Source organism: Oncorhynchus nerka, linkage group LG20 (assembly GCF_034236695.1).
Source record: "Oncorhynchus nerka isolate Pitt River linkage group LG20, Oner_Uvic_2.0, whole genome shotgun sequence".
In the NCBI taxonomy this organism is placed as follows: domain Eukaryota; kingdom Metazoa; phylum Chordata; class Actinopteri; order Salmoniformes; family Salmonidae; genus Oncorhynchus; species Oncorhynchus nerka.
In genome coordinates, this window is record NC_088415.1 from 33,886,465 (window position 1) to 33,902,179 (window position 15,715).

The 15,715-nt window shown below is 42.6% G+C and overlaps 1 protein-coding gene across 10 annotated transcripts in view; it reads left to right on the top strand.

The window, feature by feature from the left end:
• The window catches only part of LOC115102323 (protein phosphatase 1 regulatory subunit 12B-like), a 43,304-nt gene that overhangs the window by 19,340 nt on the left and 8,249 nt on the right, over positions 1-15,715 (top strand). For 6 of the 10 annotated variants that reach the window (XR_003859438.2, XR_003859437.2, XR_010460164.1 and 3 more), the window contains exons 6-9: positions 12,490-12,506; positions 14,284-14,413; positions 14,819-14,923; positions 15,203-15,253. Coding sequence is in view for 6 of the 10 variants with exons in the window: in XM_029622152.2 (XP_029478012.1) it covers positions 12,490-12,506; positions 14,284-14,413; positions 14,819-14,923; positions 15,203-15,253 (303 nt within the window). In the remaining 4 variants the exon portion in view is untranslated. The remainder of the gene's footprint in view (positions 1-12,489; positions 12,507-14,283; positions 14,414-14,818; positions 14,924-15,202; positions 15,254-15,715) is intronic. The other 4 variants (XR_010460165.1, XM_029622155.1, XM_029622156.1 and 1 more) reach the window with 1 other exon arrangement.

Below are 15,715 nucleotides of genomic sequence, written 5' to 3' on the forward strand. Positions count from 1 at the left end.
CACTACCACAGTACTGACAGTATAGTACCATGGCCCTCCACTACCACAGTACTGACAGTATAGTATCATGGCCCTCCACTACCACAGTACTGACAGTATAGTATCATGGCCCTCCACTACCACAGTACTGACAGTATAGTATCATGGCCCTCCACTACCACAGTACTGACAGTATAGTATCATGGCCCTCCACTACCACAGTACTGACAGTATAGTACCATGGCCCTCCACTACCACAGTACTGACAGTATAGTACCATGGCCCTCCACTACCACAGTACTGACAGTATAGTATCATGGCCCTCCACTACCACAGTACTGACAGGATAGTATCATGGCCCTCCACTACCACAGTACTGACAGTATAGTATCATGGCCCTCCACTACCACAGTACTGACAGGATAGTATCATGGCCCTCCACTACCACAGTACTGACAGTATAGTATCATGGCCCCCACTACCACAGTACTGACAGTATAGTATCATGGCCCTCCACTACCACAGTACTGACAGGATAGTATCATGGCCCCCACTACCACAGTACTGACAGTATAGTATCATGGCCCTCCACTACCACGGTACTGACAGGATAGTATCATGGCCCCCCACTACCACAGTACTGACAGGATAGTATCATGGCCCCCACTACCACAGTACTGACAGTATAGTATCATGGCCCTCCACTACCACAGTACTGACAGGATAGTATCATGGCCCCCACTACCACAGTACTGACAGTATAGTATCATGGCACTCCACTACCACGGTACTGACAGGATAGTATCATGGCCCTCCACTACCACAGTACTGACAGGATAGTATCATGGCCCCCACTACCACAGTACTGACAGTATAGTATCATGGCCCTCCACTACCACAGTACTGACAGGATAGTATCATGGCCCCCACTACCACGGTACTGACAGTATAGTATCATGGCCCTCCACTACCACAGTACTGACAGGATAGTATCATGGCCCTCCACTACCACAGTACTGACAGTATAGTATCATGGCCCTCCACTACCACAGTACTGACAGTATAGTATCATGGCCCTCCACTACCACAGTACTGACAGGATAGTATCATGGCCCTCTACTACCACGGTACTGACAGTATAGTATCATGGCCCTCCACTACCACAGTACTGACAGTATAGTATCATGGCCCTCCACTACCACAGTACTGACAGTATAGTACCATGGCCCTCCACTACCACAGTACTGACAGTATAGTATCATGGCCCTCCACTACCACAGTACTGACAGTATAGTATCATGGCCCTCCACTACCACAGTACTGACAGTATAGTATCATGGCCCTCCACTACCACAGTACTGACAGTATAGTATCATGGCCCTCCACTACCACAGTACTGACAGTATAGTACCATGGCCCTCCACTACCACAGTACTGACAGTATAGTACCATGGCCCTCCACTACCACAGTACTGACAGTATAGTATCATGGCCCTCCACTACCACAGTACTGACAGTATAGTATCATGGCCCTCCACTACCACAGTACTGACAGTATAGTATCATGGCCCTCCACTACCACAGTACTGACAGTATAGTATCATTATCCTCCACTACCACCGTACTAACCGTAGAGTATAATGGCCCTCCACTACCACAGTACTGACAGTATAGTATCATGGCCCTCCACTACCACAGTACTGACAGTATAGTATCATGGCCCTCCACTACCACAGTACTGACAGTATAGTAGCATGGCCCTCCACTACCACAGTACTGACAGGATAGTATCATGGCCCTCCACTACCACAGTACTGACAGTATAGTATCATGGCCCTCCACTACCACAGTACTGACAGTATAGTATCATGGCCCTCCACTACCACAGTACTGACAGTATAGTATCATGGCCCTCCACTACTACAGTACTGACAGGATAGTATCATGGCCCTCTACTACCACGGTACTGACAGTATAGTATCATGGCCCTCCACTACCACAGTACTGACAGTATAGTATCATGGCCCTCCACTACCACAGTACTGACAGTATAGTATCATGGCCCCCACTACCACAGTACTGACAGTATAGTAGCATGGCCCTCCACTACCACAGTACTGACAGTAGAGTATCATGGCCCTCCACTACCACAGTACTGACAGTAGAGTATCATTATCCTCCACTACCACAGTACTAACCGTAGAGTATCATGGCCCTCCACTACCACAGTACTGAGAGTAGAGTATCATGGCCCTCCACTACCACAGTACTGACAGTAGAGTATCATTATCCTCCACTACCACAGTACTAACCGTAGAGTATCATGGCCCTCCACTACCACAGTACTGACAGTAGAGTATCATGGCCCTTCACTACCACAGTACTGACAGTAGAGTATCATGGCCCTCCACTACCACAGTACTGACAGTATAGTAGCATGGCCCTCCACTACCACAGTACTGACAGTATAGTATCATGGCCCTCCACTACCACAGTACTGACAGTATAGTACCATGGCCCTCCACTACCACAGTACTGACAGTATAGTACCATGGCCCTCCACTACCACAGTACTGACAGTATAGTATCATGGCCCTCCAATACCACAGTACTGACAGGATAGTATCATGGCCCTCCACTATCACAGTACTGACAGTATAGTATCATGGCCCTCCACTACCACAGTACTGACAGGATAGTATCATGTCCCTCCACTACCACAGTACTGACAGTATAGTATCATGGCCCCCACTACCACAGTACTGACAGTATAGTATCATGGCCCTCCACTACCACAGTACTGACAGGATAGTATCATGGCCCCCACTACCACAGTACTGACAGTATAGTATCATGGCCCTCCACTACCACGGTACTGACAGGATAGTATCATGGCCCCCCACTACCACAGTACTGACAGGATAGTATCATGGCCCCCACTACCACAGTACTGACAGTATAGTATCATGGCCCTCCACTACCACAGTACTGACAGGATAGTATCATGGCCCCCACTACCACAGTACTGACAGTATAGTATCATGGCCCTCCACTACCACGGTACTGACAGGATAGTATCATGGCCCTCCACTACCACAGTACTGACAGGATAGTATCATGGCCCCCACTACCACAGTACTGACAGTATAGTATCATGGCCCTCCACTACCACGGTACTGACAGGATAGTATCATGGCCCCCCACTACCACGGTACTGACAGTATAGTATCATGGCCCTCCACTACCACAGTACTGACAGGATAGTATCATGGCCCTCCACTACCACAGTACTGACAGTATAGTATCATGGCCCTCCACTACCACAGTACTGACAGTATAGTATCATGGCCCTCCACTACCACAGTACTGACAGGATAGTATCATGGCCCTCTACTACCACGGTACTGACAGTATAGTATCATGGCCCTCCACTACCACAGTACTGACAGTATAGTACCATGGCCCTCCACTACCACAGTACTGACAGTATAGTATCATGGCCCTCCACTACCACAGTACTGACAGTATAGTATCATGGCCCTCCACTACCACAGTACTGACAGTATAGTATCATGGCCCTCCACTACCACAGTACTGACAGTATAGTATCATGGCCCTCCACTACCACAGTACTGACAGTATAGTACCATGGCCCTCCACTACCACAGTACTGACAGTATAGTACCATGGCCCTCCACTACCACAGTACTGACAGTATAGTATCATGGCCCTCCACTACCACAGTACTGACAGGATAGTATCATGGCCCTCCACTACCACAGTACTGACAGTATAGTATCATGGCCCTCCACTACCACAGTACTGACAGTATAGTATCATGGCCCTCCACTACCACAGTACTGACAGTATAGTATCATGGCCCTCCACTACCACAGTACTGACAGGATAGTATCATGGCCCTCTACTACCACGGTACTGACAGTATAGTATCATGGCCCTCCACTACCACAGTACTGACAGTATAGTATCATGGCCCTCCACTACCACAGTACTGACAGTATAGTACCATGGCCCTCCACTACCATAGTACTGACAGTATAGTATCATGGCCCTCCACTACCACAGTACTGACAGTATAGTATCATGGCCCCCACTACCACAGTACTGACAGTATAGTAGCATGGCCCTCCACTACCACAGTACTGACAGTAGAGTATCATGGCCCTCCACTACCACAGTACTGACAGTAGAGTATCATTATCCTCCACTACCACAGTACTGACAGGATAGTATCATGGCCCTCCACTACCACAGTACTGACAGGATAGTATCATGGCCCTCCACTACCACAGTACTGACAGTATAGTATCATGGCCCTCCACTACCACAGTACTGACAGTATAGTATCATGGCCCTCCACTACCACAGTACTGACAGTATAGTATCATGGCCCTCCACTACCACAGTACTGACAGGATAGTATCATGGCCCTCTACTACCACGGTACTGACAGTATAGTATCATGGCCCTCCACTACCACAGTACTGACAGTATAGTATCATGGCCCTCCACTACCACAGTACTGACAGTATAGTACCATGGCCCTCCACTACCACAGTACTGACAGTATAGTATCATGGCCCTCCACTACCACAGTACTGACAGTATAGTATCATGGCCCCCACTACCACAGTACTGACAGTATAGTAGCATGGCCCTCCACTACCACAGTACTGACAGTAGAGTATCATGGCCCTCCACTACCACAGTACTGACAGTAGAGTATCATTATCCTCCACTACCACAGTACTAACCGTAGAGTATCATGGCCCTCCACTACCACAGTACTGAGAGTAGAGTTTCATTATCCTCCACTACCACAGTACTAACCGTAGAGTATCATGGCCCTCCACTACCACAGTACTGACAGTAGAGTATCATGGCCCTTCACTACCACAGTACTGACAGTAGAGTATCATGTTCCTCCACTACCACAGTACTGACAGTATAGTAGCATGGCCCTCCACTACCACAGTACTGACAGTATAGTATCATGGCCCTCCACTACCACAGTACTGACAGTAGAGTACCATGGCCCTCCACTACCTCAGTACTCACAGTGTCACGGTCTCCCTATACTGTCAGGAGAATCCCAAAGCTCTGGAGCTCAGGCATGAAGTTTCCATGATGTCAGCACAGAATGAAGACATATTTGCAATATTTTCCTGTGAGAAAAAAGTGCACGTAAAAAAGTGACTGGAAGTGGCATGGTGTGATATGTTTAGAACTCTCCTCATTGTTTATGATGAAAACATGGTGCATTTCTCTCTGCCAAGGGAGATGTTTTGTTGTGTGCAGCAAAGCAGCAGACATTAAGCTACAGGCCTTGACTGTAAACAAGCAAACACGTCTGCCTCCTCAGAGGAAATGCTTAATGTCAAACTTTGGACAAGAGCGGAAATTTGGCCAGAAGTCCTGACGCCTCTCAGTACTTAGACGAGGAAAAGTCTTCCAAGTGAGAATAATAAGCCAAAATGGGGAGGTATTTTAGTTGTTTACTCTTATCAGTAATTTCCTAAATTATGGCCAGAAACATGCGAGATCTGCAGTGAATAGCTGGAAAAGCAGCATAGGCTTTTATGGTTATGTGTATAGTACAGTAGCCTATGGTCATTCCGGTAGGGTGGAACTCACTCATATTTTCCAGGCGGGTGAACGGGCAAGAGTCCAGGCAGCCAGCCTCGGGATAAGAGGTGAGAAGAAGAGAGAGGAGGGGGCTGACCATTAAAACAGTCTTTCAAGAAATGAAACACTTTGCAGAGCAATAACATTAAGCACAGCCTCGCTCTGATAGGCTTTGCATCAAGGCTGGGACAGGGCGGGAGCTGATTATAAAGCATAGATAGTGTGTAGGGGGGAGTGATGGTAACTGTGGAGTGTTTATATACATTTCCTTCAGAAAGTATTCACACACCTTGACTGTTCCACATTTTGTTGTGTTACAGCCTGAATTTGAAATGGATTACATTTAGATTTTGTGTCACTGATCTCCACACAATGTCCGGATATTGTCCAAGTCGAATTATGTTTTAAGAAATGTTTACAAAAATGGAAAAAAATGGAAAAAAATGAAATGTCTTGGGTCAATAAGAATTCAACCATTTTGTTATGGCTTGAATAAGTTCAGGAGTAAAAATGTCCTTAAAAAGTAACATAATAAGATGCATGGACTCTGTGTGCACTAATAGTTTTTAACATGGTTTTTAAATGACTACCCCTTCTCTGTACCCCACACATACAATTATGTTTGGGGCAAACACAACACATCACTGAGTACAACTCTTCATATTTTCAAGCATGGTGGTAGCTGCATCATGTTATGGGTATGCTTGAACATCGGCAAGGACTACAGTAGAGCTAAACACAGGCAAAATCCTAGAGGAAAACTTGGTTCACTCTGCTTTCCAACAGACACTGGAAGACAAATTCACCTTTCAGCCGGACAATTACCTAAAACACAAGGTCAAATATACGCTGGAGTTGCTTACCAAGACAACATTGAATGAGTGGCATTGTTACAGCTTTCACTTAAATCATCTTGAAAATCTATCTAATCAGTGTTTTAGTGTTAGTGTTTAGTGTTATTATTGTTTTATTTTCCATTAATTACAAATAAAATGTTAAAATGTTTATCCACTTTGACATTAGTATTTTGTTTAGATTGTTGACAAAAATTACAATCAAATAAATGTTAAGCATGCATGGAAGACTAAAGGCATAGAAACCATATATTATGAGGGTACTAGGACATACAATTATTTCCAATTTTTTGGACTGACCAATGTAGATATTTTTAAATACATGCAACTCAAAAGTTTCATATCACAAAATGTTGATTTGAAATCTTTTGGACATCTGAGCAATCTTGAGGGAATCCTATTTGAGTCAGAAAAGGATGTTCATATGATAGGTAAGATATACAAAACCTTGCAGAGAGCCTATCCAACAGACAATCTCTAAGGAAAAAATATGAACTATTGGAACCAAGATTTCAAATGAAATGATATTGGAATTAGGAACTTAACTAATGAAATTACAGTTAACTAAAATGTATGATTATTCCAGTGTAAACTAATATCTAGAATTGATTATACAAGGGACAACATTCACAAATTGTACAGCACAGTCATGTCTTAAGTGTAAAACTAACAATGACTCAATAATCTATGCCTTCGGGGAATGCTTTAAAGTCCAAAAGCTATGGGCAGAGTTAAAAAGTTGTCTGTGAGAAGAATTACAACGTACATTTACTTTGAATCAGTCTGCATATTAAAAGACATGGCATATGAGGGTGCAGTGAGAGAAACAAAATGGTGCAGTTTGAGGCCATGTGGCAGAGAGTGATGCGGGCGCTGGAGATGGGGGTGTGAGTAGGTGGGTCTGGGTAGAGTGATGTCATTGATGTTTGTGTGTGTTTGTATGCTGTCATTTGTATGCTGTTTTGTATTGTTTAAAAAAAATATATATATATATATATATATATATATATATATATATATATATATACATATATCAGTGTTTATTAAATCCCACTTTGTAACAATACAAAATGTGGAAAAAGTCCAGGCATGTGAATACGTTCTGAAGGGACTGTAGGGAGTGTACTAAAGGAGAGACCCTCCACAGCAGCCCAGTCAACCCCCAGCATGTGTACTGTACAACAGCAGACCCAATGTGTGCTGGTTGGTCGTGACGAGTTGTAAACCCATTGGCTGTGTGTTTGAACGCACAGTGCAGTTCATCAATCTAAGGTTGTGTTGTTATTTCTAACCTGTTGACTCCCCAGGCATCTGTTAGGCCTTATATGGCTTATCCAGTCCCAGTCCCATGCCGATTCTGATGCTCTTTCTATAAATAGAGAGCGAGGACTGTGCGCAGTGCCATGACCAGGCGCAGTGCCATCAGGGTCCCATCATATATCTCTTTGTTATTCTATAAGGTTCTGCTAGATAACTCGGAACACAGTGTAGGTTGCATCCCTAAACTGCATCCTGAGGCACTCCTACTGCCCATCTCCATAGCCGCTCGGCCCCACTACAAAGTCTTGCAGCGTTTTGGCCCAATGCTGAGGAACCCAGATGTTTTTAGGTGAGATCAAAGCCCACATCACTGTTTGACTATGTTCATTTACAATGTTTCAGGATGCATACACATTGTAAAAGAATTAGAAATAAATTAACTTGGCAAGATTTTTTTGATTAGCTCTGGGAAAAAAACATTGGGGAAATTCATCTCTGTAATTCATTAATCTGTGAAATAGCTCCCACATGTCTGATCCCCGAGCCTCTGGCCCGCTCACTCTAAGGCTATTGGAGCTAAAATAGAAGGAGATTTAAAAATGTCACAATGGATGTTTCTGCATGACCTAGATTAGTGGTTCCCAAACTGTGGTACTGGTTTGGGTACCCCTGCTATCTCCAAGCCAGCTCCAGGAGGTACCTGGAAATGACTAGTGCCATTATTCACAGTGTAAGAATATTTATGGAGACTTGTTGCTCAAAGCCCACATTTCTTTACTATTACAAATTAGCACTCTTAAGTACATCAAAGTACATCAAATGTGAGAATGTATGTCTGTTTGGATACTAATTGTAGCCTCAAGTGAGACTCAAGTGAGCTGCCTGTCAGTGAAACTGTAGATAGATTGTCAAAGACATGAGATCACCCAGTGTTAGTGTTTTATCCTGTACAGTTCATCAGAGCAGTCATCCTGGCCCTCTCATCCTTGGCCCTTCTTCATCAGATGTCACTGGGATCCCTCTGTCCCTGGATGGAGATGAGGCTGGATGGAGTCGAAGACATGACCACATAAGGCCAGGCAGCTTTGGCAGTGCTGTATAAACATTCACAGAGGAGAGGACTCTCTCTCGCATGATGCGCCTTGAATTGACCTCCCCTCCATGTGGATGTTACAGTGTATGAGCCTCCAAATAAAGACCAGGCACTTAGGTCTGCTTCTGCTCTTGGGTTTGTCCTGCATAGACTCACAGCAAACTGTAGCTTTAAAAAAAAACATATTGTATAACAGAGAGCTCTCATTAACTGTACTGTGTAAAATTATATTGATATGTATAAATGAATATTGTGTTAATAGTATTTTTGTTGTCTCGACAATATATAACTCTTATTTAATTTAGTATGTAATGTCTTATTTTGTTATTGTCTATAACTGTTCTGTACTCTGTAATGTATTCTGTTTTTCTGTGGACACCTGGAAGAGTATCTGGTGCATGTGCAATAGCTAATGGGGATCCTGATAAACTAAACAACAGTGCATTATCACATGCAGCTATCCATACAAAAGGAATCTGCAGTATTTGAATGGTGAACTGCAATGCACTTATAAAACAAGGTTTCAGATTTAGATATGATACATTTTCACCAGTTAGTTTTGATGTAATCAACTACTTTTTCAATGTAGCTTTAGCTTTCTAAACTATATTTCTCTGTAGCTTTATAGCTCAACTTCTTCCAGTGTGAAGTAATTGGTAGCTTGGTAAACTATATTTTCAGAGTAGCTTCCCCAACACTGACAGACCAGAGTGTCATCCAGAGTGGTTCCACAAAGTATAGATCCAGGGAATAAGCTGATCTCTTTGTAAGTGTTTAAAGGGCTCTCTTTCCCAGGCAGGAGAACAGCTCCAAATCTCAAAGAATGCAAGAGAACATGAGATCTGTCCAGACATCACAAGGATATCACACTCTGTCCTGTTTCTCCCTCTTTTAATCCCTCTCTCTTTTTATCGCTCTCTCTTTTTCACAATTTCAAAATGTTCTCTGTAGTGTCATGTCATAATGTGCACTTATCAAGGATCAGCAGCCATGGGTCATGTCTACTGACTCTCAGTCCAGCACCCTACCCTACTCCTGCCCCTTAGTCACTGTCACTAGCCAGCTAAAATTAGGTACTCTACCCTGCACCTTAAGGACTGCTGCCATATGTACATAGTCATGAACACTGGTCACTTTAAACATTTTGACATACTATTTATATACAGTCGAAGTGGGAGGTTTACATACACCTTAGCCAAATACATTTAAATTCAGTTTTTCACAATTCCTGACATTTAATCCTAGTAAAAATCCCCTGTCTTAGGTCAGTTAGAATCACCACTTTATTTTAAGAACGTGAAATGTCAGGATTATAGTAGATAGAATGATTTATTTCAGATTTGATTTCTATCATCACATTCCCAGTGGGTCAGATGTTTACATAGACTCAATTAGTATTTGGTAGCATTGCCTTTACATTTTTTAACTTGAGTCAAACGTTTCGGGTAGCCTTCCACAAGCTTCCCACAATAAGTTGGGTGAATTTTGGCCCATTTCTCCTGACAGAGCTGGTGTAACTGAGTCAGGTTTGTAGGCCTCCTTGCTCGCACACGCTTTTTCAGTTATGCTCACACATTTTCTATAGGATTGAGGTCAGGGCTTTGTGATGGCCACTCCAATACCTTGACTTTGTTGTCGATAAGCCATTTTGTCACAACTTTGGAAGTATGCTTGCGGTGATTGTCCATTTGGAAGACCCATTTGCGACCAAGCTTTAACTTCCTGACCGATATCTTGAGATGTTGCTTCAATATATCCACATCATTTTCCTTCCCCATGATGCCATCTATTTTGTGAAATGCACCAGTCCCTCCTGCAGCAAAGCACCCCCACAACATGATGCTGCCACCCCCGTGCTTTACGGTTGGGATGGTATTCTTAGGCTTGCAAGCCTCCCTCTTTTTCCTCCAAACATAACGATGGTCATTATGGCCAAACAGTTCTATTTTTGTTTCATCAGACCAGAGGACATATCTCCAAAAAGTACGATCTTTGTCCCCATGTGCACTTTTTTTATGGCGGTTTTGGAGCAGTGACTTCTTCCTTGGTGGGCAGACATTCAGGTTATGTCGATATAGGACTCGTTTTACTGTGAATATAGATTATCTTGTACCTGTTTCCTCCAGCATCTTCACAAGGTCCTTTGCTGTTGTTCTGGGATTGATTTGCACTTTTCACACCAAAGTACGTTCATCTCTAGGAGACAGAACGCGTCTCCTTCCTGAGTGGTTTGACGGCTGCATGGTCCCATGGTGTTTATACTTGCGTATTATTGTTTGTACAGATGAACGTGGTACCTTCAGGCGTTCGGAAATTGCTCCCAAGGATGATCCAGACTTGTGGAGGTCCACAATTTTTTCTGAGGTCTTGGCTGATTTCTTTTGATTTTCCCATGATGTCAAGTAAAGAGGCACTGAGTTTGAAGGTAGGCCTTGAAATACATCCACAGGTACACCTCCAATTGACTCAAATAATGTCAATTAGCCTACTAGAAGCTTCTTAAGCCATGATATAATTTTCTGGAATTTTACAAGCTGTTTAAAGGCACAGTCAACTTAGTGTATGTAAACTTCTGACCCACTGGAATTGTGATACAGTGAATTATAAGTGAAATAATCTGTCAACAATTGTTGGAAAAATGGCTTGTGTCATGCACAAAGTAGATGTCCTAACCGACTTGCCAAAACTATAGTTTGTTAACAATACATTTGTGGAGTGGTTGAGAAACGAGTTTTAATGATTCCAACATAATTGTATGTAAACTTCCAACTTCAACTGTATATAAAAATCTATATGTATTTAGGTGCTTGTTTGACATTTGAACTAGGAACATAAGCATATCACTGCATCTGCAATAACACCTACTAACTGTGTACGTGATTTGATTTCATTTGAACATAGTGTTGATAGGCCTAGTCATTACTGAGTGCAGACAACCATATTTGATGCCTTTCTCACTAAGAACAGAGAGCACAGATGGAAACTGAAGAGAAACATGTTGGACCGGACATATTCTAGACTTTACACTTTATTCAAGTAAATAGCTAATATCCGTACACAATTTACCCAACTGAAAGGCAGTAAACACCTCCGGTCAGGCCTGGGCAGCCATGCAGTCATATAGTCAGGACCAGATCACGCCAAGCCAGAATATGTCCCAAATGGTATCCTATTCCCTACATCCCCATAGGGCTCTGGTTAAAAGCAGTGCACTAAATAGGGAATAGGGTGCTATTTGAGACACAGCCATTATGATATGGCGGATACCCTGAGGTCATCACTTGGAGTCTGTCACCCAGTAAACTGGGACCTTTAGAGACATGATGGCAAACACTCACTTAAAGATTAACAGGGCTTACTAGAGAAGGATGTGCCAGAGAAGGAGAGAAGAGCATGCCAGGTCCCGTGAATGATATATCACAAGCAGATCACTTGTGTAGGCCTATGCAATCCCTGTCCTTTGGGACACAAGGCATCTGAACACAATGTGGCTTGGATGTTACAAAGGTTCTCTTTTTCTTTGCATGGTGTCCTAATGGAAAATATTTTAGTCTCTGGTTGATACTTCATACAATGGAAATGTCTCAGATTGATTTCATACAGTAAAAGCTGTTTGTGATTAAGTTTCTGACTTCACTTTTCTCTGTTCATTTTCAGCATGACAGGGCATCAAGGTAAGTACAGATTTAGATATTCCTTCTCTTGCGTTCTTCTAAATTTGAGAGCTATTTTTGTTTTTTAGCTCATGAGATATACAGAACCAGTCAAAAGTTTGGACATATCTACTCCTTCAAGGGTTTTTCCTTATTTTTACTATTTTCTACATTGTTGAATAATAGTGAAGACATCAAAACTATGAAATAACACATATGGAATCATGTAGTAACCAAAAAAGTGTTAATCAAATCAAAATATATTTTAGATTTTAGATTCTTCAAAGTAGCCACCCTTTGCCTTGATGACAGCTTTGCACACTCTTGGCATCCTCTCAACCAGCTTCACCTGGAATGCTTTTCAGGAGTTCCCACATATGCTGAGCACTTGTTGGCTGCTTAACCTTCACTATGTGGTCCAACTCATCCCAAACCATCTCAATTGGGTTGGGTGATTGTGGAGGCCAGGTCATCTGATGCAGCACTCCATCATTCTCCGTATTGGTCAAATAGCCCTTACACAGCCTGGAGGTGTGTTGGGTCATTGCCCTGTTCAAAAACAAATGATAGTCCTACTAAGCGCAAATCAGATGGGATGGCGTATTGCTGCAGAATGCTGTGTTAGCCATGCTGGTTAAGTATGCCTTGAATTCTAAATAAATCAGCAACAATGTCACCAGCAAAGCATCATCACACCACCTCCTCTATGCTACACGGTGGGAACCACACATGCAAAGATCATCCATTCACCTTCTCTGCATCTCACAAACACACAGGGTTTTGAACCAAAAATCTCAAATTTGGACTCATCAGACCGAAGGACAGATCTGCAAAGGTCTAATGTACATTACTCCTGTTTCTTGGCCCAAGCAAGTCTCTTCGTATTATTGGTGTCCTTTAGTAGTGGTTTCTTTGCAGCAATTCGACCATGAAGGACCGATTCATGCAGTCTCCTCTGAACTGTTGATGTTGAGATGTGTCTGTTACTTGAACTCTGTGAAGCATTTATTTGGGCTGCAATTTCTGAGACTGGTAACTCTAATGTACTTGTCCTCTGCAGCAGAGGTAACTCTGGGTCTTTATTTCCTGTGGCGGTCCTCATGAGAGCCAGTTTCATCATAGCGCTTGTTTGTTTTTTTTGACTGTACTTTAAGAAATATTTTAAAGTTCTTGAAATGTTCTGTATTGACTGACCTTCATATCTTAAAGTAGTGATGGACTGTTGTTTCTCTTTGCTTATTTGTGCTGTTCCTGCCATAATATGGACTTGGTCTTTTACCAAAGAGTGCTGTCTTCTGTATACCAACCCTACCTTGTCACAACACAACTGATTGGCTGAAATGCATTAAGAAAGAAAAAAAATACACAAATTAGATTTTAACAAGGCACACCTGTTAATTTAAATACATTCCATGTGACTACCTCATGAAGCTGGTTGAGAGAATGCCAATAGTGTGCAAAGCTGTCATCAAGGCAAAGGTTGGTTACTTTGAAGAATCTCAAATCTCAAATATATTTTGATTTATTTAACACGTTTTTGGTTACTACATGATTCCATAGTTTTGATGTCTTCCTTATTATTCTACAATGTAGAATTTTTACAATGTAAAAATAAAGAAAAACCTTTTGAATGAGTAGCTGTGTCCAGACTTTTGACTGGTACTGTACATACAGCACTCCAAATATATATATCTATGTCAATGTTTCAACAACAATGTATGTCAGTGTTTCAACACTGTTGCAATGTCAGCTGTATGCTGTAAACCACCCACCCACTGTGCTTCCTCCTTCCTCCCAGGTTGGACTCTGGTGGTGGGGACAGCAAGGCTGAACCACTGGGCAGAACCAGCTCCTACACACGGAGGGAGACCAGACTGGCAGCATTGAACAAGCAAGAGGATGACACCAGCCCCAGGGACTACAAGAAGGTAGGCGTACTGTCGGACCCAGAAGGGAAGCCGATTTTTTAAATATATTTTTTTATCTTAGACTAACTGGTAAAAAAAAAAAAAATTAAACATACAGTACCAGTCAAAAGTTTGGAGACACCTACTCATTCAAGGGTTTTTCTAAATTGTTTACTATTTTTCTACATTGTAGACATCAAAACTATGAACTAACACATATAGAATCATGTAGTAACCAAAAAAAGAAGTTTAAAACAAATCAAAATATATTTTATATTTGAGATTCTTCAAGATATCCACCTTTTGCCTTGATGACAGTTTTGATTCACCTGGTGCAGAGCTGGACTATCATAGGACAAATGTTTACATATGATAAGGTATCTCCAAGTGGCATAAGCATTAAACCTTTGGTTTGTCCTCTTTCAGATGTATGAAGACGCCTTGGCAGAGAATGACAAGCTCAAGTCCCGGCTGGATGACAGCAAACATGAGCTGACCAAGATCCGCTCCCAGCTGGACAAAGTCAACCAGGTACAGTAATACTGCACACAACACTGACACTGTCCTGTATAGCCATGTGTAGACTATCTTAATTAAGCTCAGTCTAGTTCACACGTCTCAACAACATGCATATTGCATTTTAGCAATACATTGTTCAAAGCAACCGCAAAATGATTAGAGAATGAACCAGTGTACCCCCCACAAAGTTGTCAAACATACTGTATATAAAATTCAGTTTTATCCCATTTTAAATCAACCCACTGCATTATTTTTTTCACTTTGTGATAACAGTGCCACTCTGTCTTACAGAAACAGGACAGAATATCTGAAAGATCCACTGTACTTGAATCAGAAAAAAGGGTATTTATCACTTATTCTAAAATCTTGAGGGCATCTTTTTCATTTTTTTTCACGAAGCCATCTGCCTCATCTGCCTCATCTACTTGATTTCACCACTCCAATTCTCCTTCAATCCTGACAGCTTGACGTCAACATTTTCTTTCACTCTCCTCTTTTTTTCTTCTCTGTCACGCCCTGATCTGTTTCACCTGTCTTAGTGATTGTCTCCACCCACCTCCAGGTGTCCCCTGTTTCCCCCATTAGTCCCTGGTGTATTTATCCCTGTGTTTCCTGTCTCTCTGTGCCAGTTCTTCTTGTTTTGCCAAGTCAACCAACGTTTCTCCTAGCTCCTATTTTTCCCCAGTCTCTGTTTTTTCCTAGCCCTCCTGGTTTTGACCCTTGCCTGTCCTGAGTCTGAATCCGCCTGCCTGACCACTCTGCCTGTCCTGACCTCAAGCCTGCCTATCCCCTGGTACTGTTTGT